The following is a 26,270-nucleotide window of genomic DNA, read 5'->3' as shown; positions in this document are numbered from 1 at the left end:
GCTAAACTTCAGGAACAAGACCATCCATCCCATTTAAACATGATCACTGGCTTATCACTTACCATCTCATATACTTAATATGTATTGTTGCCATGTGAAAATAATACAATAACATGGATGTGATGCTATAAGGAATGAACTGGAATAGTTCACCCACAACAAATCATTGGGTTTTTGTGTAACATGTGACCATATTTTAATGTAATCTTTTCATTATGGATGAATAGAGACTTACATTCCAATAATTTCCTTGTAATAGCAATCACATGGCCTCAGAAAACTTGAAATATTCTGATTTTATAGTGCATTTATGATGCTTGTTATCATTTTTTGCGTCACTCCCCATTCACTTTCAATTTAGTTGAAAAGAGCTGCGTGAAAATTATGCCGAATCTCTCTTTTCCTTTTCCTTGGAAGCCATATGGACTTCCTTGGAATAGTATGACGGTAAATGATGATATATTTTTCTTTTTTGAATGACTTTTTCCTATAAGTTTCATATGCATATGCATTTGTCATTAATTGTTGTACTTTTGCTTTTATGCAGTGTTGGAATATTTGATGTAGATACAAGATACAGGCAATTAAAACATTATTATATATTAATATATAATATATATATGCATACACATATTAGCATATATTTTACATACACAAACGTTTGGGGTCAGTATTAATTAATTAAATTTAAAAATAAATACTTGGACTCAGCGAGGAAATTAAATTGATCAAAGTGACAGTAAAGACATTTCTAATGTTAAAACATTCAAATAAATGCTCTTCTTTTGAACTTTCTATTCTTCAAAAAATGTATCACAGTTTCCACAAAAAATGAAACAACTCAGATGTTTTCAACTTTATTTATTTATTTCACCAAATCAGCATACTAAAATGATTTCTGAAGGATCATGTGACACTGAAGAATATGGAAAATTCAGCTTTGCATCACAGGAATAAATTAAAATTGGAAATATTATTTTAATAATGCTATTTCATTATATTACTGTTTTTACTGTATTTTTAATCAAATAAATGCAGCCTTTGTGACCAAAAGAGACTTTTGAAAGGTAATGTTTGTAAATGTGAACAATTCGAGATACTATTTCTTGAAACTGATTAAATAATGCACCTGATGTTCTGTGATATAAGATGGTGACTTTCCCAGTAGTTTGTCAGGCTACAAAAAAGCTACATTTTCACTCATGTGTAAGCATAATGCAATGTTCTGACACACCACCTGCTGACTCACTGTGAATGACACCGAAGGTTTAGATGTGAAGTGAAGGATGTGTGACCCACCCTCTCCAAACACCACTGGGATTTCCAATTTCATCCAGACTCCGCTAGTGTCCTTTCTTATACTCATTAGAGATAAAGGCCACCTTTCAAACATGAAAACAGGGTAAATCACTAATCATTTACCTTCAGGTTTCCCCCACCTTTCCATCAACAGACGTGCTGTTCCTAGAGGCGTGAATGGGGATTCTGCAGTGTGTGTCACTGCACAGGACATTTTTAAACAAGTCATCACAGTTTTCCCAGTTTCAAGCAGTGTACATTTTACACAGAGGGGAATCCTGAAGCTCGGTCCATAAATCACACTGGTTAAGTAGTATGAGTGGAATGTGATTCCACACCAATCTCACGTGAAAGGGTGCAGTAGTCCTACAGATTATGTAATGGTTATGAGTAGTTTAACCTTTATGCTGGAGATTGTATTGATTTTAAAGGGCCAGTGCATTCCCTGCATACTTAAAGGGATAGTTCACCCAAAACTGAAAATTCTGTCATTAATTACTCATCCTCATATTGTTCCAAACCTGTAAGACCTCCGTTCACCTTCTGAACACAAATTAAGATATTTTTGATGCATCCCGAGAGCTCTCATAGACAGCAAGGGTACTACCACGATCAAGGTCCAGAAACATAGCAAGGAGATCAGTAAAATAATCCATGTGACATCAGGGGTTCAACCATAATTTTACAAAGCTACGAGAATACTTTTTGTGATACGTTTGGGATATGTTGTTTCCGTTCAAATCAAAGTGTAAACAGCATATCCGCGTGGCGCAGCTGACACAGAACAGCACATGCTGTTTACGTTCAGTGGATACTCTCCAAAACGGCGCTAGGGTGACATGGAGGAGACAAATTGTTGGATAAAGTCATTCATTTTTTTTTCTTTTGTGCACAAAAAGTATTCTCGTAGCTTTGTAAAATTATGGTTGAACCCCTGATGTCACATGGATTATTTTACCGATCACCTAACTATCCTTCTTAACCATCATCGTGGTAGTACCCTTGCTGTCTAAGAGAGCTCTCGGGATGCATCAAAAATATCTTAAATTGTCTTACGAAGATGAACAAAGGTTTTACGGGTTTGAAACAACATGAGGTTGAGTAATTAATGACAGAATTTTCATTTTTTTCATTTTTAAATGACATGTTTCTCTCAACCTCACACGCAAAGTTGCCCAGACAATGCACATGCACACAGTGTGGTATTTCCCTTTTTGTCTAAAGAGACAATTCAGTTCTAGAAACAATTAAGTGACAAGCATTTTTGCAATTTACATTTGTTCATTTAGCAGATGATTTTATCCATGCAAACACAATGTCTTGTAGGCACAACAGAGAACTCATGTGAGAACTCAATCACTTGGATTTTATTTATTTATTTATTTTTATTATTATTATTTGTAATATAGTGACCCAAAAATAAAATAAAAATCTACTAAAAAAAATTTAGTAGCATAAAGTATTTCTGGCACACACGTCCGCCAATGTAACAGTCCCAGATGGAATCTGTGAAGGATTTTCCACAAACTAGCGCAGACTACCGCCCTCTAATGGATACATGTATTCCTGTGATACATTTACACAGACACCACAGTGACCACGCATATTTTTATAAAATATAAAAATATATTTATGAAATAAAGATCTTATAATAATGATAATAATAAAAATTAAAAGTGCAATTATTCGAATATTCCACAAGATGGCAACAGACTGTAATAAAGAGCAGATTCACTGCGCGCGATCAGTTTACAGTTTGCACGCAAGTTAAACCTTAGTGAAACGCAGCCATTAATATATAGTCATCACCTTTGAACCGAACGATATAGATATATACATTTGCATATACATTTACAATAATGCTAATTATATATTGTAATAAAAATTTAACATTTAAGTATCTAAATATTAATGCAAGAGTTTCAGGGTTTAAAAGGCACATATCCTGTACTAAATGAGAGGGTCAGTCTAGATTGTAGCCTACGAAACGTTTTGGTTTGTGTTAAAGTGATTAATACTCTCATGTGAAACCAGGTCTGTACAATTATTGTTTATTTTAAATAAATGCATTAATGGAGTGGATCATTAAATACTTTTCCCCCCCTTTTTCTTTTATTTTGTATTAAATGCACAACGTTGCATTATTAAGTTATAAAACTGCTGGGTAAAAGTAGCTAAATGTTACACTGATGATGATAATAATAATAATAATAATAATAATAATAATAATAATAATAATAATAATAATAATAGGCTAATAATAATGATGATGATAATTTAAAAATACTGAAATATTTCTGTTTATTTTCGTTTGCAGTGTTTCAGTTTAATTGATGTCCATGTGATCATTTCGAGCTAATGGACCAAAACTGTGTTAGTGATAAATACAACACAAGCCCTAATTAAAGCTGAATAAACATTCATTATTCAACAATCTGTCTGTGTAAAAGCTGCCAGAGTCTGATGCTGGAGCTGATCATCTCCTGCAGAGCGAAACCCAGAACCTGCGAGAAAACATCAAGAGATGCTTCATCATTCCACACAAAACAGACTCATTAGCTCGAAATCATACCTGCATTCATCTATCTATCTATCTATCTATCTATCTATCTATCTATCTATCTATCTATCTATCTATCTATCTATCTATCTATCTATCTATCTATCTATCTATGCTGGAAATGAGCGTCTCTTTTAGCGCTTTCTCACGCTCTTTTGTCGTCCTCGATGAGTGTCCTGGGAGGAGAATCCCTGCTCGACACAATGGGAAGGTGACAGGCTTGTGGCTTCAGCATCCATTCGCTCCCTGTTTCACAGAATAGAGAGACGCGTCTGTTATCAGCGCCCGCAGCTTCTGCAGGTTATCAGCAGCCTGCCTGACCCCGACACCCTCACGTGGGAAAACCAGCGGCGCATATTCCCATCGTTCACTGCACTCGTGCTCGGCCGACAATTAAATATAGTCTATTCTAGTATTGCAGCCTGTACTGTTTTTTTTAGTAAACGTAGTGATTTTAATAGAGCGTTCTTTTACGCTATTATGAATATTAATATTATTATAATTGTATTTATAAAATAAAATAAAATCAACAAAGTTAAAACTATTATTTGCCGAACTAGTTTGACACACTATACACTGAATCAAAACAAAATAAAATAAAAATCTTATAATAACAATTATTTGTTTTAAATGAAATTTTATTAATATAATGAATTATTTTACATAAAATATCTACAAATAGATAGTTATAAATAAATACAAATTACAATTTTATTTAAAAGCTTTATTTGATATATATATATATATATATATGGGTGACAGGGAAGAATATTTAAAATTGATTTAATTCAGAAGCTAATTTAAGTAGTCTATATAAATAAGAAATCACTCCCTCTAAATATTAGTTCGAATATTTATATTTTTAGTCGCATATTCTTCATGTTTAGGCTCGGTGGACTGATCTTACATTACTGAACAGGAAACTGGAAAACATGGGAAGGTTAAAGAGCCCAATCGATCCCTTGAGACCTTTGAGATAACAGTCTGCTGCCCATTAGAAATGAATTTGTAACTGGATCAGCTCATTAATGCTCGTCCCGCCCCCTCCTCGTTTGAATGTCAGCACTGATTGGGCACAACTGCGGCACTAACAGTGACCACGCACAGAACCTGAAGGCGACCGAAAGGATAAAACGCGCGCGGGGCGCATCAAGGAGACAGTATCCAGCCCGCATCCTGTCCTCAGTGGTTTCATCTGGACTTTGGGTGAATCTGACAAGAAGATGCCACGAGGATTTTTAGTGAAACGGAGTAAACGTGCCTCATCTGCATCCTACAAGGTGCGTGCGCAAGAAGGAAAAGAGCCGCGCAAAGAGGACCTGACTACCCAAACTCCAAATGCAAGTGTGCCGGACGTGCTGGAACCTATTACAGTATCATGGACAAGTGACATTAGCTCTAAACATGAGCAGAATCATCTTCAGGAGGACTCTGGAGGGCTTGTTGGAGAGAGCGATTACGCACAGAGCTACTTCAGTCATCCCGAGCAGAGCGCGTCTTCTCCGCGCAACATCACCGACTCCTACAGCCCGATCAAACCCATCAGCACGGAGCTTTTGGACAGGTGTCTGAGCTCACCAGCCATGGCAGAATCATTTCCCTTGGTCACCCCGGTGTCTTCAATCGAGCGTCTGCTAATGAACCACTCTGACATGAAGTTTGGCACACCGGTGCCCTCATCGGTTCCCCCCTACCCTGCCTTTCATCAATGCGTAAAACGCGCGTTCATGGACTCAGAGCGCAAGAGCAAACCACCAAAAAAGCCTAAAGTCATCAGAAAGCTCAATTTTGAAGACGAAGTCACCACCTCACCGGTCCTCGGGCTTAAAATAAAAAAAGAAAGTCCCGAATCAAAACTAGCACCACAAAGTGGTAGAAAAAAACCTCTCGGTGAGTTCATCTGCCAGCTTTGTAAGGAAGAATACACTGATCCGTTTTCTCTAGCCCAGCACAAGTGCTCCAGGATCGTCCGGGTTGAGTACCGCTGTCCGGAGTGCGACAAAGTTTTTAGCTGTCCTGCCAACCTCGCGTCCCATCGCAGATGGCACAAGCCTCGCAGCCTGAGCACCGGAGACGCGAAGAAGTCTCAGCTGGAGGTGCGTAACCAAGAAAACACCACAGTAGAGGAAAAAGAAAACCACAAAAATTAGAGAGTGAACAATCAGCACCAGCTGAGTCCGGACAGCTCCCAACAGCACAGATCAGCACCGGACAGCAACATGATGCACAGGGGAACCCAAGACCCTCCTCTGGATCAGAGGTACCAGTCCTCGGAGAAATGCTTTGAGATTCATATCGGCTCCGCGGACAGCTCGAGGTTGTTCGATCACTACCCCGAGGAGCCCGACAGGACAAGCACCCCCTACCTGACCTCGTCCGTTCCAGAAGAAGTGTTTGAGTGTCACTACTGCAGCAAGAAGTTCCGCAGGCAAGCCTATCTGAGGAAACACCTGGCCGCGCACGAGACGATCAAAACAGCCTCATACGGTCACATTGAAAGCGGACAGATCACTTTCCCGTGTCACCTGTGCGGAGCGCACTTCCCCTCCGCGGAGATCAGGGAAAAACACCGACTCTGGCACGCGGTCAGAGATGACTTACTCCTCAGACCTGATCTGAGTCCTGGAGAACAGCAGATATTCTCATGCAAACACTGTCCCTCCACGTTCTTCAGTTCTCCGGGTTTGACCAGACACATCAACAAGACTCATCCCACGGAGAACAGACAGGTGACGCTCTTACAGATGGCCGTCAGGCCGGGATGCTGATCTCACAAACACTTCAGATTATGTCTAACGGCTTGTTGTTGATATTATCACTAATAATACGTACAGTGTCTTTATGTAGGAATATCGAACTTACAGATTTTCTTTGTTGACAGCAGGGATAGTTTATATATCCTTTGATAATCTTGGATATCACTTTATAACTTCCATTAATACAGCAAGTTATTAAAAGACATTATATACAGGGTTCCCACACTTTTGAGAATATACATACACCATATACTGTCAATTAAATATATCAAGAGCTTAGAATACCAAAAATATAAACAAAAACTATAGAAATTTCCTTTTATTTGAAAATTCCCATCAGTTTAATGCATCATAACTGAAAATAACAAGAAATATAAACGTTAACTACTGATATTTCTATGGCTTTCATTATTTTTAAATGAAAATAATATCAATGATTTTATAAATTTTTTAACTTTTCCATGCTTTCCAGACATTTCCATGACCATGTTAACCCTGTATATAATGCTTAGCTCATATACATTCAAATTTGATTATTATAACCACTTTCAGGTTTGATTCACATCTATTTGAAACTCATTACTGATAATATTATTGAAAGTTATAAAGTGTTACCCATAAAGGTTCTTAATGTTGCTAGTTTAATTTAATTCATGAAACTGTTTATAGCGGGAAAACAGGCTTTTGATTAATATATGTCTTTATAATATGGGAAAAGTGAATTAATATATTTTGTGTCTCATTGTAAAAATAGCTCCCATGAAAAGCTTATTAGTCTCAATGGTTTTAGAAGGTGCTTTGATTTCTAGATCATGAATGAAGGTACTGTGCATTCCATTATATTTTAATTGACACCAGTAGCTGCAAAAAAAAGTATTTATATCCTAACAACTGCCAGGAAATGCCATAGCATACATCAAGACTATTAGAGGCCCACATGTAATAATAAACTACAAGTGTCATATTTCTATTTTCATATGTAGCCATTTTCAGCTGTTATGGGGAAATGAAGAGGTCAATAAACTGAATTATCTTCGAATACTCTTTCAAATGTAGCTTATTTGTCATTTGCAAAAATTCACAGGAAAAGCTGCTTAAAACTGAAAAAAAAAAAAAAAAGAAATAGAAAAATCAGTGCATTTAAAAAAATATAAATGGTTAAACATTTGATGCACCCAATGACTGCACAGGATTTTCTATGTTGTAAGAATATTTTTATTCTTAATTGTAGTTGCACATCCACTCTCCTTCAACATCCGATACAAATGTATAGAGTTACTAGCATGTGACAATATTGTGGATCTGTGCGTGTGCAGCTGTTATATCAACACATGCAGTTAGTCCTGGAATCATGCAGCATTTGATCAGTAGTAACATACACAAAATCTACCCATGAGGATGTTTATTTCCTCTTGAAATTACGTACAGGTCTCAGTTGCTTGTGTGCAGGCCTTTAATATACACTTTATAATTTCAATCCAGAAGGGTGCTGCATGATTTCAACTCCACAAGTATTTTTTTTTTTCTAAATAAATTTCTAAATGACTTCAAATTAAAAAGAAAAATAATAAAATCTGACCCTCATGAAGTCTCACATAGCTTTCAAGAAAATATACAAACTTGATTTGATCTTAAACATGGCAACAGTAATAACTTGCATCCGTCGTCTACAGGGTCAGATACCCTTATATCCCTTAAACGTTCAAAATTAAATGGAAAAGTGCAGACCAAAGCTAGTGTCAAAGACTTTTTTTGTACACTTCCACATCTACACGTTTAGAAGAAAAAAAACAAAAAAAACAAAACAAAAAAAAACAGGACACGATTACATTAAAGGCTGTTCAGCTGTCTGAAAACACGCCATCCACTGTTATACTAGCTTAAAAAGTCCTGAAGTGGGTAGTTCAGTTCAATTTGGCAACATCGCCGTCTCCCTGCAAGACCTGTTAATGTGGCAACTCATTCACACTTTCCTTAAAAATCCCATCTAAGATGAGGTGAATCAAAAAGAGCATTGCAGTCAAATGATTTATGCTGTAAATGAGCTGATAAACCTGCGTGGGCTCGTCTCTAAGGCTGCTGTGCAATGAAACAAAAACAACAGGACAGAGTCCAGCAAAAGTCTAGCCATACAGACAGACATTCAAGCTGAAGACTTGTTCTTTGACTTGTTCTAAGTGGCCTTTTGATTTTTTTTTTTTTTTTGGTTGATTTAAATACTGTTAAATATGTACACAGATCAGATACTGTTCATACACTATACACATACATTAAATATGTATATATTTTATATTTATAGATATATACACACACAAATAACCGTTTTAAATGACAAAGGGGCGGTTCAGTATAACATCAACATAAAAAAAAAATCAGTAACATTCTAATGAAGAGAAAACTGAATTTATAAATTGCAATAAACCGTGATGGATAAAGAAAACCAGCAAATAAACAAACAAATGTGAGTGTCAATGTTATATAAAAACATGTTCCACATTAGGAGTGAAAACAAACTGAAATACGTAACAGCAAAGAAGTTCTTCAGTTTAAACGCAAATCTGCTCCACAACATGTTTTCGGACACTTCTTTCGCCATCAATTTCCGCGTCTTCTGTACAAATATAAAAAGTTGTGGTTGATACGATGGCAATCAAAAAGAAACATTTTCGTATGATTTTTTATTTTTTTTTAAATGATCACTGGCACTCTTGAGTAGTGGGCAGCTTCAGTGGCACCAGCTACGACAACAGTAGAGGAAGTTATTTAAGTAGAACGCAATGCAATATCCATCTCTGTCTCTGACAGTACAGTGGGCGGAGTTCTGGAGTGAGCACGAATGGAGTGAAGTGTGTGTTTGCTCACTCAGGTCAAGTCTTGTTGGCAGAGCCTGAGGAACGGCGAAGCTTCATGGACATCCGGCTCTTGCTAGCACGAGGTGATATTGGCGAGGCTAAGTCGCTCCCGTCTACCTGCATTGCTGGACTTTCGGCCAGCTGACTCTCGAGGCATGAGCCTGTCAGGGAGGGATGGGTGGAGGAAGAAGAGAAGACAGATCAGAACATCACGACGCCAGATCATTCACACACGCTAAACACTGCACTCGAATGTGGCATCTTATTAAAGGGTTAAATTTAGCTTGGGTTTGTGAATTCAAATATGAAATCCATAGTGAAACTGGGTTGACATAGGGGAAATAAGTGTCTATACTAAGACATTTGATTTTTTTAGGAACTCAAATCAGACTCATTGTGAATTTCACTCAGAATGGAATGGGAAAAACCTCTCTGTAAAATTGTATATAAAGGCCACAAGTAACCAATAGAGAGCAAAATAACTGTGAAAACCCCTTCCTGAGGGGCGTGAGAGATTAATGCACCAGTGCATTGTGGGTGAAGTTCACAGAGTGAATCACAGGGGATGCTGGGACTAATCAACGCTGAGATTTGACACCTCGTCCCTCGATGAGACCCAACGGGGTGCAGTTACGATATTGCAACACAAACTACATTGTAAAAGAAGAACGGAAGGAGGGGGGAAGAAGACAAACAAAAAAGAAGGTACTTTGCCATTTTCAGTTCCAGCATACCATTCACAGCTAGCGTGAAAGACCTTCCGTTTCAAGCCTTTTCCCTTTACCTTGATGAGCCCAATGTTTTCTAGTTGAGGTTTGGGAAGGAGCAGAAAAATCACAGCATTTTTCTCTTGGGGTGTGAGAATGGACAGAAGTGGCAGATAGAAAGGACGTCAAGAGAGAGGGGCAGGAAAGATGCAAAGTGATGGGCACAGATGTGGAATGTAAGAGAAAGAATACCAAAAAGACAGGAGGAAGAAAAAGAGAAGAAGAGATACAAGATAAAGGTGTGAGCAGGCTGAGAGGGAAAACAGTAGCAGGTGCACATTAAATACAAGACCACATCTCTCCACACACTCATGAAGGTTTATTATTCATACACGCACTCCCTCATCCACTCAACTTACACATACACAAAACAAAAAGATGTCAGGATTATCACCCACTAGTAACTAAAGTCCAAAAACTAATGCTGTGACACCAACCTCACTGAAATGATACTGCAACACCACATGTAATGCTCTCCGGTTGTCATCTGTACAAGCTGTACCTGAATGACTTCTGTAACGCAATCGTGCTCAGCAGTAGTGTTCCGAAAGTAAAATGCCAATCACATAATGCAACCTCAATTTAATGCGTCCTTTATGACTAAAGTCATACCGACCCCAAACGTTGGTAAAGTGCTGTCAAATTATCATTATTATAAAAGGCAGTTATTTAAACCGGGACATTTGCATGAGAGCACAGAAGAATTTATTTTTTAAAATAGTTGGGCACAAAAATCTCAGATTCAATTACGATCGGCAGTGATTAATGTGACGAGTAGTTCATTCCGCACTTTGCACTTTTTTCATTTTGCAATAAATTGTTGTAATGTTGTGATTCAATCAAGAGTTGGTTGAAGAACTCTTTATTGAGAATCTTATGGAACAGGAAGAATACTTCTGGAACAAAGGCTGCTAAAAAAAGTGGCCAGCTGCCGCCATTGAGCTCTATTTTCCATATGAGAGCTGATGTACTGTACCATTCTGGAGCTTCCATTCAACATTTACACAAACAGACAGATATATGTGTGATACAAAGAACAGAAGATGAGGTGAGTGAAGCTGTGAGATCATGCTGGACACAGACGTGACTTAGGAACCTAGAGGAGTGACGTCTGAGAGAGGTGAAGAGTGTAAATGTTGGTCAGTGTTAGGGATCTGGTGTGAACATGCCATGCAATGTATGTTGCAGACTTCCCATTGGGAAAAATACAGAGAACATGGAAAAAGAAGGGAACATGTTTCAGTCTAGAAAGGAATCAAACAAACAAACAAGAACAAAACAAGCTCATAACGTCGTTACAAGCCAAACAAACGCAAAGACAATCAGGCAGCCTCAGTGTACGGCATCTTCAGAAATCTTACCTTTAGATATACACAAGTGATAGATTATGATCTGAAGGGGAAACATAAAATAAACAAAATAAAATATAACAAAAATAAAATGGGAATGAAAAAGAAAAATAAAGAAAAATGAACATTTGGGTTTAGAAGGTACCAGGAGCCAAACACCAAAGCCAGAATAAAATCTTTGGGTTTGAAAAACGACTCAATTTGCATAGAATACAAATCTAATGATCCTTTTTCAGCCGAAAAGCAAATTGTTTTGCAATGAATTAACTAAAAAATAGAATTTGTGTACAGTTATGCACGTGTCCTCAAATGAAAGGCTTGGATAATGACTATTTTTGGAAAAAAAAAAAAAAAATCAATGAATTCTCCTCAAATTAATTCATCTGCAATTGTTTTCTCAGAAATTTCTTTCTCAAAAAGGGCTTAACACTATTTCTGGACTGCCTATGTTTCAAGATCAGCTGCCATGTTCATTTTAAGTTTAGCATTCCTGTAGCTCAAGCTTGATTCCCAGAAAGAGCTTCTTTAAATACATGTTCAAAAGTTTGAGCTCACTAAGATTTTGTTTTGAAAGAAACTAACTTTTATTCAGCAAGGATGCATTAAACTGAACAATAGTGACAGTAAAGACATTTAAAAATCAATCAGATGCTGTTTTGTCAATTTATTCATCAAAATCACATGCATTATAGTTTCTGCAAAAATATTAATCAGCATAACTGTTTTCAACATTGACAGCTCCAGCTGGTGTTTGAAATGTAATAATATTTCACAATATTACTGTTTTACTGCATTTTTTACTCAAATAAATGCAGTCTTGGTGAGCATAAGAGACTTCTCTCAAAAACATTAAAAAATCTTAGTGACCTCAAACTTTTGAATGGTAGTGTTTATGTATATTGTATGCAGTGTTGTTTTGGATAAAAGCATCTGCCAAATGCATGAAAATGTAAATGTAAAAATAACAAAGGTGAGGTGATTTGATAGAAAGTAAGTGTGCATGTGATTCTATGAGCCTGGAACTGAGGTGAATAGTGAGTAGTGTAAAATGACAGATGAATTAAGAATTAATTAATTTAGTCAATGCCCACCTGCTTCAGAGGGAAGATGGTGGAAAGGTGCAGGGCAGAAAACACGAGCCGCATAGTCCTCAAACGTTGTCGGTTCCAAGTGGTGCTGGACTATCGTCTCCAGATATCTTGCTCTCTCTTCATAGCTGATAAACATACGAGTTAAAGTCATACAAGATTGGTGCAGCGATATCATAAGCGACAAAAACACATCAACAGGGGTCAAACAGTTAGCCAGGATGCCATGGGTTAATAATTCTCCTATCATACTGTAAACTGTATTACAAAGCTGTCATTGCTTTACGTATGGTGACACTAGGTATCAGTGGACATCTTACTGTCTGTGTTATTCGGTTAAGAAAAATGATTGTATTGAGTAAATGGAAGAGATTGGATTAAGTCACTGTGTATGGGTTTAAAAACGGAGGGATTCTGTTAATGGGGACGATTTGATTAAGTAGACCGGTGGCATATGGTCTTTGCTGCATTCATAACTCAGTAAGCCAAGAGCACACGGTTCGGAGAACGACGGATGCTGCGTCACTGGAGGAACTTGATGGAGTAGCGGCGAGAAACAGAGTGAGTGCGAGACGAAAAGAAACGGAGGTCCTGCTGGGACGAGGCAGGGGGAACATATTCTCAGCTCTAGTTCTTTGAGTGTTTCTGCCGGTTAAGAGGAACACGTGGGAAGCGTCTCCACTAGGAAATACAACACTCACGCAGATCTGTCGTTTGCCTTTTCCTGTCTCCAGCAGACCCGTTTCCTGCCGACGGGTCCCGCTGTTTGAGAGCGAACCATAGAGTGAGTGGGTGAGAGGTTCCCACAGAGGAGAAGAGAAAGCAGCTAGAGAAAGTGTCTGTGGGAGCGACGTAATTAGACACATGCTGTACTACAACCATAAGCAGAACATGACTGAGCCGGTGACGTCTTGACAGCTGTGTTAACAGCTCAGAACAACACTCATATGGTCTTACTGACTGAAACATTCAATCACGACTGCTTCAAATTAATTCAAAGCTTCTGAAAGCAGACATCAGCTGTGGCCTCCCTGTTCTGCACTTCCAAATGATTAAAACTAGGAGCACTACTGCCTCATGAACCATTAACCACAGTTAATTCCCTAGACACAGACTCATTTATAGTTTGCTTAAAACTTGCCAGCCAAAATACATACACAAAATCCTATTTTTGAAAGAAATTACTTTTATTAACCAAAGATGCATTAATCAAATGTGAAAGTAAAGACATTTATAATGTTACAAAAGATTTCAGTTTCAAATAACAGCTGATTTATTTGACCTTTCTATTCATAAAAGAATCCTGAAAAAATTTATCACCATAGTTTCCTAATTTTTCCTGAGCACCAAATCAGTATATTAAAATGATTTCTGAATGATCATGTGACACTGAAGACTGAAGTAATGATGCTTCAATTTCAGGTTTGCCATCACAGGAATTAAATTGTTTTAAAATATATTCAAACAGAAAATGGTTATTTTAAATTGTAATAATATTTCACAATATTACTGTTTTTAACAAATTATATAACAAAAAAATGCAGACTAGATGAAACATAAAAACGGCAGTGTACATCTGCACAAAACAGAAGTTACAACTTAGATGTCACCATAAAACTAACTACATTGAATATGACATGATGAAATATTTACAAAATTGTAAACATTTTATCACGGGTAAAAAAAGCTGGAATTAAACCAGATTTTTCTCCATTTAAGGACACTGTAATGGAGAACCTGTTTATTAGACTGAAACGTCTACGAGTCTTGAGGGGTCTAGTCTTGGTCTGGTATTAATCAAGATCTGGACCTTGGGGGTTTGTTACTGGTCTAGGTCTTACAAGGTCTAGTCCTGACTACAGCTCTGCTACACAGATGGTTCATGGCTGGAATAAGGTGCAAAGTGGACCAGATTTTATGCTGATAGTCTGGCTACAACCGGGCAACCATTCCAAACAGCGAAGAGCAGAGCGTGAGCAGCACCGCTGTGCATCTTAACAGCTCTCTCAGAGCCACCCACATGTGGTCACCATCCTGAACCTGAGATGAGCCCCTAATGCCACCCTGTCACCAAGACAACAAATCCTCTCCGCTGTTGACTTCAGATGCTCTTTGTATGTCACAAAGAGAGAGGTAAAGGGAAAAACATTTCTTCTTTTCTCCCCTTCTCTCTTTTTTGCACCATGTATTCACCCAAATAACCCAGGCCTTGCATCCACTGTAATTGAATTTTTGATGGGTGGTGTTTTTTTTATGACGGCTTGTTAAAAAGGAGAAAGTCCTTTTAAGAGAGTGCGTGCCAGGTTCTCGTGCCCTCTCTAGCATCACATGCTAGAAGAGGAGAGGAGGATAAAAAAGAGCCTTTTGTGCATTACCAGAAACTCATTTTCCCTGTGGATGAAAGGCAGAAGGGGGAAAAAATACTCCTGGCCTCTTCCCCCCTCCTACAGAGCTTTTCATTGTCACCGCACTGAACTCCTGGGCTCTGGAAGGAAAGAGAGAAATTGCCACTGAAGAGACAGCAAAAGTGAGCTTGTTAGCACATTAGGAGTGAAGGGCTCGTGGTGGGCTCCAGGAACAGTCCCTGGTGGTGTGTTAATTCAGCACTCTGAACATGCTGGTGCTGATAGCCTCCAAATTGATCACTCCTGCTACCCTCGATTTCGTTCCCTCCCCCTCTCGAAGCCGACAGCAGCGGTGGAGAACAGAAGCACACCTCTGGAAAGGAGTAGAAGCTTTTCATGATGTCAAAGTCGTGTCAGTCACCTTGACCCCGACAACTCCTCTATGACAACATGGTGTCTGGCGAACACTCTTAGTGGAAATCTGAAGAATTAATTATTGAGTGTGAATTTGAATTGAACTGGCCACATCTCACACGAAGTTGGAACTGGAATCTGAATTGCAATTTGAACAGGAAGAGGAATTTACCGATGGTAATTTAAAGGAATTAAACACAGGTAATGCATTCTGGGAAATGAAGTGTTCTTCCTCCCTGAACCATTCAAAAAGTTTGGGATCAGTGGGATTTTTTTTTTTTTGTAGGCAAAGATGCAATTTGACAAATTCACTGTCAGAACAAGACATTTATAATGTGAGATAATATTTCTATTTCAAAATAAATGGAAAAAAAATTCTATGAATCAAAGATTCTTGAAAAAAAAAAAAAAGTTTATATATATATATATTTCAATAAGTTTTCACTGAAATATTAAGCAGCAAAATTGCTTTCAACATTGATAATAAAAAATGAATTAATCATAAAATACAGCATTAATACAAATAAAAACAGGGCATCTCAAAGGACATATGTGCCTGGAAACATCAGTTCATCTGAGAGCTCTGGGACAATCGGATGTGTGACTGCACAAAGATGACACATGGCCAATATTTTCACTCTCCGAGAGCACAGCTATTCCCTGCTCTGGTCTTGCAAATTAACACAGCACAGTAGCTGACAATCCTGGTGAGAACACGGTCCCAAATCAAGCACACACAGGCTTAATTTTAATTACACACATGATCAGTCATTTTCTCTGTATGGTATGGTTGTTATTATCTGTTCTGAGAATTCCTCCATAGGACAGCATTGGCACCTTTCAAAAGAAACCCAGAGCAGAATCCGGAACCCCCACAGAGAGAGCCACTGTCCGGCTGCCGATCAGCTCTCGTATCTTCACACACAACCCAGTGGGATACGCACAGAGGAGTCCGCTCATTCAAACCACAAACCACAGGGTCTCCACAGGTACTTTTGTCGGGACATGTCTGTCAAACCCTGTGAGAAATCACTTAGCCAATATACAGTTGCAGTCACACTGCTTAAAGGAATAGTTCAACCAAAAATTTTATTTGCTTAATATTTACTCACCCTCAGGACATCCAAGATGTAGATGATATTGTTTCTTCATCAAACCAGATTTGGATAAATTTAGCATTACATTACTAGCTTACCAATGTGAATGGGTTCCATCAGAATGAATGTCCAAACAAACATCATAATAATCCACACCACTCCAGTCCATCAATTAATATCTTGTGAAGCAAAAAAGCTGTTTGTGTAAGTAACCAACTTTAATCTGTTACTTCTAGTAAATCCACAATCCATAATAATGCTTACTCCAGTTCCTCTCCTGTTGTCCTCTCACAAAATCCACCAAAATATTTGTTTAGAACTGTTTTGGACTGTTTTCACTTGTAAACTATGCTTGTTGTGAATATTTCTCTTCTGATTCAAGAAGACTTCCAATGAAGAAAGCAATTTAATGAACGGAAGACTTTTATTGCATATTACTTGTAAACATTTTATTGCAGATTACTTGTAGATTATTGTGATTTTTTTTTACATAGCTGTTTGAAATATCATTTTGACGGCACCCATTCACTGCAGAGGATCCATTGTTGAGCAAATAATGTAATGCTAAATTTCCCAAAATCTGTTCCAATGAAGAAACAAAACCATCTAAATCTTGGATGTCCTGAGAAAGAGTAATTTTTCAGCAAATTTTAATTTTTGGGTGAACTATTCCTTTAAATTGAGCATTTCCCAGTCTACACTCTTGATATTAAGATCTGACATCAATCAAGCAGTCTCATCAGATCTACCCAATTATGCATGCAGAAAACATCTGAGTTAAATATCAAAGTGTTGATCAAACCAACTCAGAAAATAAGGCTAAATAATTAAGATCTGACCAGCCAAAATCCACCAATACAAATACATCTGCACTGACACTGGAGAGAAAGAGAACGAGGTCAGAAAAGTGACAGAAAAACATCACACAAATAATCAAATTTGAGGAGTTTTACAGCGTATAATTACAGAAATCTATGTGTGCCCTGAAGAGCCGGCTAATCGGTTTATTTTTCCATCTGATGCCTGCTGATATCGTGGCTCTAACAGTGATTTTATTAGCGAGGCACGGTGCTGCGGCTGGCTGCCATAGCCCCGTCATTACGGCCAATGTCTCCGTGTGGCACAAGCAGATGAGAGGAGAGATAGTCCAGGCTAATGCACAATTGCCTGGGGCTCCGAGACACTGATCTGGGCCTGGGCTCCAGCATCACAGCCTCTCCTATTAATCTCCGCTGAAACCAAATTGAAGGGCTTGTGAAATACAGCCCCGAGAGTGGCCAGCCCGATTTATCGCCCTGCGTCCTGTCCCCGCGCCCCAGGGGGAAAGTGATGTGCGTGCTGCCATTGCAAATGCAACATTTATTTAACATTCACGACGTGCAAGTCAGCGCTAATGCTATCAGAGAGGCCTGCGTGTACACCGAGCTACACGTACGTGGCGGTCCTGATTAGTATGAATGAGTAAAGGTAGGCTTGCCATCTGCCTCCAATGCATGTCTTTTTTAAACAGTAACCTGATTTTGTGGTTCTACTGAGAGTAGAGATTTTTCACCACGGCTTTCAAATGCCATGGCTATTAATTCTTTAAATCACATTTAGCTTCGCCAGAAACGTTTGAGGTCTGAATTCACACAAGAAGTGATTATCTTTTAACATGTTTCAGCAGGTTTTGATGTGATTTGATTTAAATAAAATAATGCATTATTGTCCAATTCTTCACAGTTCTACCAGTCAAAACAATATCAGATGTGAAGAAATTTGTAGTACTTTTTTCTTCTTATTTAAGCCCTTATTCATGTAGAATTAGGCAATTCTAGGCACTTCTAGAATATTCCACCCTCAAAAAATAAGTGATTGTGTGATTTCTCTTTACGCTTACTATGAAAAAAGGCTGCAGGAACGTTTTAGGGGTACTTCATTCTGAATTTATCCAATACACAAGTCGTTAAGAAAGTTAAACTTTTAGAAAACTAACATAAATTCATATAACTAATTTGGAAATACATGTAAAAAGCTATTTTTTCAAACCAACTTTCAAATAGATAGATAGAGTGACAGATAGATAGATAGATAGATAGATAGATAGATACAGACAGAACGTTAGATAGAAATGATAGATAGAACGATAGAACGATAGAAAGATAGATAGACAGATAGACAGACAGACATGTGTCTCTGCTACACTAACCACAAACCCCATGCGAGAAGCCTGCAGCGCATCCTAAACACTTCGTAAGAGTCAGACCCACATTCTCCATTGCCATGCACCCCCAGGGAGCTTGTTGTTTACCAATCTATCCCGAGCTGGAGGGGGCCACGCAACAACATTTTTTTTTTTGTTAACACACCCTGCACCTCACTCATTCACACACGGCCTGTGTTTGACTGACTGGAAAGTCTGGGGATGAAGCTGTCGGTGCTAACAGGTCAAAACAGCAGAGAAGTTAGGAGGAGTGGCTCAGTGATTGATTGACATATTAATGCCATCAGCGATCACTGAGGTGAACTGCGCTGGAAAAAAACAACAGTCACTGACAGTGACGGGTGTTGCTTGTGCAGTTACAATAATTACTAATGCACAAAATATAGAGATAAACAGACAAGTGAGAGAAAGAAAATGGCAAAAGCAATTAAGCACTGACCCCACCAATACCCCAACCCCCCTCTTTAATCTGTTCCAGCCCCTTTTTCGGCACTGATGGGACAATTAGTGAATAGTGCAACCTTGCATCCCCCTTCACACACCAGCAAACCACGTTGTTATTGGGACACAATAGGGCCCATTGTGAGAGCTGGCAGTGTGTGGCAGCACTGCCTGTTAGGCGTTTGGCTTTGGCTACGTCAAGTAAGTGTGTGTGTATATGTGTGTGTGTGTGGGCCGCTCAAGCATGGGGACAAAAGGGGAAGCGCTGGCCTGCTGCTTCCATCAACTCGGTTGCTTTTGGAAAAGCCAGAGTCAGAAGGAAGGAGGCTATGACCCAAAGCTCTTCCACTCTCTCCGCTATCACGCCCTGCCATATGCTGACCCCAGCAGCCCGGCACTTATCGCTGCCAATCAGCAGCCAGCGGGCCTGCCCCCACTGTCACACCGGAGCTGGAACGGTCCCACACACACCACTGGACTGGCACGGCCAATGGGGAAGCCGCTTAGCACGTCCCCTCCTCTCGCCCTGCGTCCCAATCGACCACTGACAGATGGAAGATGGCCGTGACTCTTAGACTTATGTGTTTTTTTCTTTGTCGAGTCAGAGCCAACAACACTCAATCTACCCCCGGCCAACTTGCAGCCGTGAGCCAGACGGATCAGATAATGTGGGTTTCTCTCACTGTGCAATCGGGGCTTGAAGGACCAGATCTAGATCCACTTCATTCCAGTATGCGTTACAAGAAGACTAACAGCTGTAGTGATTCGGTAGCCTCGAGGCGAGACAGGTCAACTAGCTCTAATCAAAGTGGGGTGTTTAAAAATCACACACAATTCCACATATGGCAGGCCAGAACATTTTATCACTCGGACCCAACATGGTGCCCTCAGAGACTAAGGCTGGTTGGAAGGCCCCGAGCTCAGGCTCTTTTTCCACACATGGCCCATTGGATTACTCCTGTGCTATCTGCAGTTTAACCCTGTTATTTTGTCTGCCCAGCATTCATAACACTGACCCACGCCAGCTACCTGCTATCTGCTGTTTTTTTCCTTTCCCTCCAACAGACATTAAGACCAAAGAGGCCCCTTTCTCTCCATTCCAGGCCCTAATTTCACAGTCATGCTGAATGAGGGATCAGTGTGCAGGGAGGCAGATGGATGCAGCCCGGGGCCAAGAGAAGGAACTGGAACTTAGAGTCAGGCACAAGAGAGGTTGAGGCGTGTTGGCTTACAGAATGAGAAAAGAGAAGAGATGAAGGGAAAAAAGTGAGAACAGCGGATAAAAAGTCTGATATTATTGAGTTTCGGGGCAAATAATTAGGGAAAAAATATGATGTTTTGACATTACGTGCTAAAGGCATACTGCAGGCTTTGTATAAAAGGAAAAAGCTGGTCTGTTGTTTTTTTTTTTTTAAATCTATATCATTCACCTCACAATGCATGTCTCTGCTGAAATAAAGAGGGGGCTACTGTGATCATGCGTCAGCCGGTGCATCATTTAAACATTTCTAAATGAAGACCTCTTCAGCAAGAACAGCACCTGATGTGATTCCAGACAAAATCTAATTTTGTTTTTCTGTGAAACTAAAGGTGGCAAACTGAGGCTCAGCGTGCAATGCAATTCAGGTGGAAGAAAATAAGCTTGATTATATGGATGAAAAGAAACTTGAAAGCCAATGTATTCTTTCCATGTGTACTTATTTTAACGACTTCCACTTCTTTCAAATTACCCAAATCAACCCAAACAGTGTGCTTGACTAACAATGCAACCAGTGCAGTCCAACTCTCCAAATAAATGACTCTTATGATTCGATTCTTTTAGTGAATCAAAAATAATGCACAACCAGAGTAGCCTGGTTCTTTTAGTGACTTAAATACCATACATTATATAGTGCGAACAGTGTAAACTGAAACCAGAAATGAATGACTTTTGAGTCGGGTCTTTCAGTGAACCAAAAACATACCGTATGACCAGTGTAGTCTAAATCCAAAAGCATAGACACTTACGAGATGGTTCTTTTAGTGAATTAAAAACATACAGCATGATCAGTGTAGCATAATTCATGAACAAATGACTCTGAGCGTGATCAGCATAGCCTGAATCCTGAAATGAATCACTCTTATGAGACGGTTCTTTTAGTGAATCAAAAACATACATAACTGGCAAACTAGCACAAAATTCATGAGCAAATGACTCTTATGAAATGGTTCAAGTGAATCAAAAAATACAGCACAATTATTGTATACTAAATCCTGAAACATGCGAGTCTTCTGAGCTTTTTTTTTCCACTGAATCATGAAAAAAAAAAAATGTGACCAATGTAACCCAATCCCCACCCACCCAAAAAAATTAATAATGTAATTCATAATGTGAAGTACCTTTTACTATATTTGCAGAGTAAAAACCCTTTCATAAGTAAGCAATTCTTACAAAAATTAAATTACTAAAATATACTGAAATGAATCATAATTTAACCAAACTGAATCAAATTGAGAGCTTGTTGAATCAAATCTGGAAAACTCTAGAACTCTATGAAATTCCAGATATCTAATAATTTATGACCTTAAGATGCGGCTGAGTGGAACGAATCTGATGAGGGCTCATGACTAACTACTGAACCAGCAACTTTTCGCAGCTCTGCAATTTAACTACTACACCACACCACCCGTTAGTGATTGATTCAGAGATACAAGGACGTTAAAGGGACAATTAAGTTACATAACTTTCTCTCTCTCTGCAATGACTGCATGTGGCGGCACCATCAACAGGTAAGCAGGAGATACTGTGACTTCCTTCCTCACATCTCTGGGGTCCTCTCTGTCTCACAGCCTGATTTCATCGTAGGAGAGCAGCTCGTCTGGCACATAGATCTTCTAATCACTACTAGCCTGCCATCCATCCCTCACAGTCATCAATTATTCGCACAGGACAGAATGAAAAGAAGGTGCGAGGGCACTCAAAGAAAGAGGAAAAAAAAGAGGGAGGGATAGTTTCAAAATAAAGGGAATCAGACTGAAAGAAAAACAGACCAAAAGAGAGAATAGAGAAAGACAGAGAGAGAGAAAAGGTTTGGAGAGACATCCGTCGATAATGACAGATTACTGTAATTCAGGCTGTCAGGAGCATCGACCTGTGCGGCTTGCGGCTCACGCCAATCAATAGCTCAGTCCACTATCGAGCTTCGCGCAGGCACACAGATGGGCGAGATTGCTGCGAGCGAAAGACTCAAGCAGAGCCAAACAATCTCTCTGGCTTGGAGGACATGGCAGATGAGAATCGCTTTCCCCCCCTTTTCTCTCTCCATTTTTTCCCCTCCTCTCAGACTTCGCTTTGTTTTCTGGAAGTAGCATCTCTTTGAGAAGAAAAGAGAGCTCTTAAAGAAAGTTAAAGGTCTTTGGTGCCAATGAGACAGAGAGGCTGGACTGGACTTGGAAATGTTTGGAAACTGAACACTATCTAAAGCGTACAGTGGCTGTAATAATTTAGAAATAACTGTTTTTTGACAAAACAAAGCAGATTGTCAAAGTAAAAGAAACTAGATTTTTATAGTGGCACTTGACCATGCAAAAATCATGATGGGTGGGTGGTTGCTTACAAGTTCAAATCCAGGCTGTTTATCTCATTCTGACCGAAGGCCTTCAACTTTCTTTTTTTATTAAAATTTGGCTACTTTGAGGGTCAAAAGAATCAACCATCCATGATATTTTGTTCTCTAGATATTTTTCAGGTTCGTCCTTCAATGTAAAACTATGGGATTTTTCCCTCTTTCCAGTCCAGTCACTTAAAGCAACAGCTGAAGTTTAATACTAAAGTCCAAATCACTAACCCTTAAACATGAGCAATATTAATAATCTTGGCAAGTACCACTAACTATTAGGGCTGTCAATTTATTTTGATTTAGAAATTGTAATTAATATAATAATTTAATGCAGTGTTAAAAAGGATCAGAATTAGATGAGAAATGTAATCAAAATAAAAACCACAGATTTCCAAGAAAGCATGATCAAGTCAATGAAAATGCAGTTATACTTAATAATTAACTTTACAGTTCAAAAAGTTGGGGTCAGTAAGATTTTTAATATTACTTTTGTTAGCAAGGATGCATTGCCTTAATCAAAATTGACAGTAAAAGAAATGTTTATTGTTCTCTTTGTAAAAAAAAAAAATATATAAATATCCTGAAAATCACGAAAACATTTTTTATATGAGAAATGTTTTTTTTGAGTACCAAAACAACATGGTCAAATCATTTCTTAAGGGTCATATGACACTGAAGAAATGCTGGTGAAAATTACATTTTACAATACATCACAATATAAAATTGCAGTCTTTGTGCACTTAAAAAAGTCTTCTTTCAAAAACGGTAGTGCATAATATATATACATTTAAACATTTTAAACATATAAAACTGATTTCTGTTAACTTTTTCCACATTAACTTTGACAGCCCTAATAATTATGCAAAGGTAAACAAGCTAAAACTACTACTTTTTAAGCTTATTTTAAGAGACAATGCATATTGTGTATGTATAATAAGAACTGAAAAGTGGACCCAAAAAATAAGATAAGTACAACAGCAGAGGTTCAGATCGTAATACAGAGAAAAGAGACAGAAAAGAACACCAAATTGCAAAAGAAGCATTTCAAAAGCAAACGGCTGTGCAGGCAGGTAAGCAGGCACTGAGGAGGGATCAGAATGATTCTATCACCCGCCTGACTGGGTGAGCACAGAGCGGTGCTCTACATGTGCAGAGCTGAGAAATAAGACATCAATAATTATTGAGCGGCTCTACCTGCTCCCGCCAGAACCAACCTGACCGCTCGAAAGTCAATCCGTACATACGTGAGCCAGGTCTGTACGGCAGCAGGAGAAAGCAGAGGACCAACCAAGCAGGCTGTAACAATGATAATAGGCTTCTGCCACCTTAAACATGACAAAATGTGCACTCGTTAAAGTCTAGGAAAAGGATACAAATTTTGGTAAAGAGGGATGAGGGATTTCAGAGCTCTGCTGGCGTTGATGGCCGTGGCTCGCACCACTGTGGGTAAGATATTTCCATCCACTATGGCTCCATCAAACAAGGGACCGAAAAATGGCACCTGTGGAAAGTGAGATGACATGATATACAGTATGAACACTTAATGGCCTGAGAAGAGCAAAATGTGAGAAGCTCCAAGCAGGAACAAAACACACATTTCAATCAATATTAAGGCCTATTCACACTCCCATAAGTTCACATTTTCAGCATGAAAAATGCGCATGACAAGATTATAAAATGAAACAATGAATCTCTATAAGCTGCTTCACATCGAGTCTGAGAAATTGTATTGTGATGGTTCATCTTTTTTTAATCTGATCCATTTTATTTTATTTTATATAGTACTTTTTTAGTTAAGCTTGAGGTCTGTAAGATTTTTTGTGTATTTTTTTTTTTAACAGTCTCTTGTGCTGATTAAGGGTGCATTTATTTGATCAAAAAAAAAAAAAAAAAAAACTGTAATATTGTGAAATATTACTACAATTTAAAAGACTATTTTCTATTGTAATATATTTTCTAAAATGTAACTTATTCCTGTGATGCAAAGCTGAATTTTCAGCATCATTACTCCAGTCTTCAGTGTCACATGATCCTTCAGAATCATTCTAATATGCTGTTTTTCTACTCAAGAAACATTTTTTTTTTCTCATTGATTCATTGATGAACAGCAAGTTTAAAAGAACATTTATTTGACAGATTTTTCTTGTAACATTATAAAGGTCTTTATTTATATTTTAATAAATTGAATGTGTCTTTCTTTGCTGAATAAAAGTATTAATTTCTTCAAAAATAACTGACCCCAAAGACCCCTAGAATGGTAATGTAATTTAACTTTTTTAGATACCAATCATTTAATTAAGGGCCCACCCCCAGAATGAATAGTTTTGGTATAAAAGACTGTTTGTAAATACTTAGCTGCATCATACTTTGTGAACAGGCCTTTACACACCTTATAAGCTAGCAGCTTTATCCTTCAAATAAAATGAGACATGGAAATGTCAAAACCTCCGAACAATTAAAATCCCTCACACAAAAAAATCCCTTACATAAATCAGAAAATTACAAACTCAATAACCCCAATACACAGAAATGGGGTCTAAATGGACTTTCATAAAAGCCAGGCCTCGTCTTTCTTTATCTCTCCATCTTTCTACATTTCCTCAGACTGCATGAAAGACTGAGCCTCTCGTCTCGGTTCCATCTCCACAGCGGAATTCGATTCTGAGAATCCCATTCATTCAATTAGCCCTGACATAACTGAGCAGGAAGCAATGATTGGTAGTGCTCAAAGACAGATATGCTTCCACTGTCTCCTGTACAAAGCATTGAACTCATTTACAGAAAAACAAATGGGTGTGATGCACAAACAAATATCTCTGCTTTACTGTACACCGATCTCTCTGTTCAGCGGCAATTAAAATTGTTTTCCTCCCTCAAAGTATGGACGAGACTTTCAGAGAATTTAAATGCATTTAGCCAATAGGCCCGTTCAGACAATCTGCTTCAAAAATCAGATTCACTGTCTCAAAAGTCTAGGTGTCACATGTTCTTTTGGTAATAAAATAAATATTTATTTATATAATGGTGTTCATTATTAGGGTTTTACACAACCGTTCAAAATTCTGGGGGTGGAAAATATTTGTAATTTTTTGAAAGAAGTCTCTTATGATCATTAAGGTTGTTTGTATTTTATCAAAAATACAGTAAAAACAATAATATTGTGAAATATTATTACAATTTAAAACAACTATTTCTTATTTTTATATATTTTAAAATGTAATTTATTCCTGTGATGCAAAGCTGAATTTTCAGCATCATTACTCCAGTCTTCAGTGTCACATGATCCATCAGAAATCACTCTAATATGATGATTTGCTGCTCAAGAAACATTTCTTACTATAATCAATGTTGAAAACAGTTCAAAATGTTGTGGAAATTGACATTTTTATTTTCAGAATTCTTTGATGAACAAAGTAAAAACAGCTTTTATTTGAAATAGATTTCTTAATAATTCCTTTTTTATAACTGTGTTTTAAATAATTAAATGCCTCCTTGTTGAA

General features: G+C 38.2%; 2 protein-coding genes across 2 annotated transcripts in view; one reads left to right on the top strand and one right to left on the bottom strand.

Annotated features, from left to right (window-relative positions):
• Nucleotides 1-4,980: 4,980 nt before the first annotated feature.
• On the top strand, nucleotides 4,981-7,689 carry LOC109074715 (insulinoma-associated protein 2). Its single transcript, XM_019090728.2, is given in 1 exon segment — nucleotides 4,981-7,689. A coding segment is annotated over 1 exon segment (1,545 nt). The 5' UTR covers nucleotides 4,981-5,082; the 3' UTR covers nucleotides 6,628-7,689.
• A 123-nt stretch (nucleotides 7,690-7,812) lies between these two features.
• LOC109092082 (ral GTPase-activating protein subunit alpha-1-like) overlaps nucleotides 7,813-26,270 on the bottom strand; it is a 66,557-nt gene continuing 48,099 nt past the window's right edge. Inside the window, 4 exon segments of the mRNA XM_042773666.1 lie at nucleotides 7,813-9,226; nucleotides 9,478-9,628; nucleotides 12,675-12,799; nucleotides 24,144-24,271. Of these exon segments, the coding sequence (XP_042629600.1) occupies nucleotides 9,483-9,628; nucleotides 12,675-12,799; nucleotides 24,144-24,271 (399 nt within the window). The 3' untranslated portion in view covers nucleotides 7,813-9,226; nucleotides 9,478-9,482.

This window comes from Cyprinus carpio, chromosome A17 (assembly GCF_018340385.1).
Source record: "Cyprinus carpio isolate SPL01 chromosome A17, ASM1834038v1, whole genome shotgun sequence".
NCBI classification, from domain to species: Eukaryota; Metazoa; Chordata; class Actinopteri; order Cypriniformes; family Cyprinidae; genus Cyprinus; species Cyprinus carpio.
The sequence above is the reverse complement of the archived record's forward strand: the minus strand, read 5'-3'. Positions and strand labels throughout refer to the sequence as shown.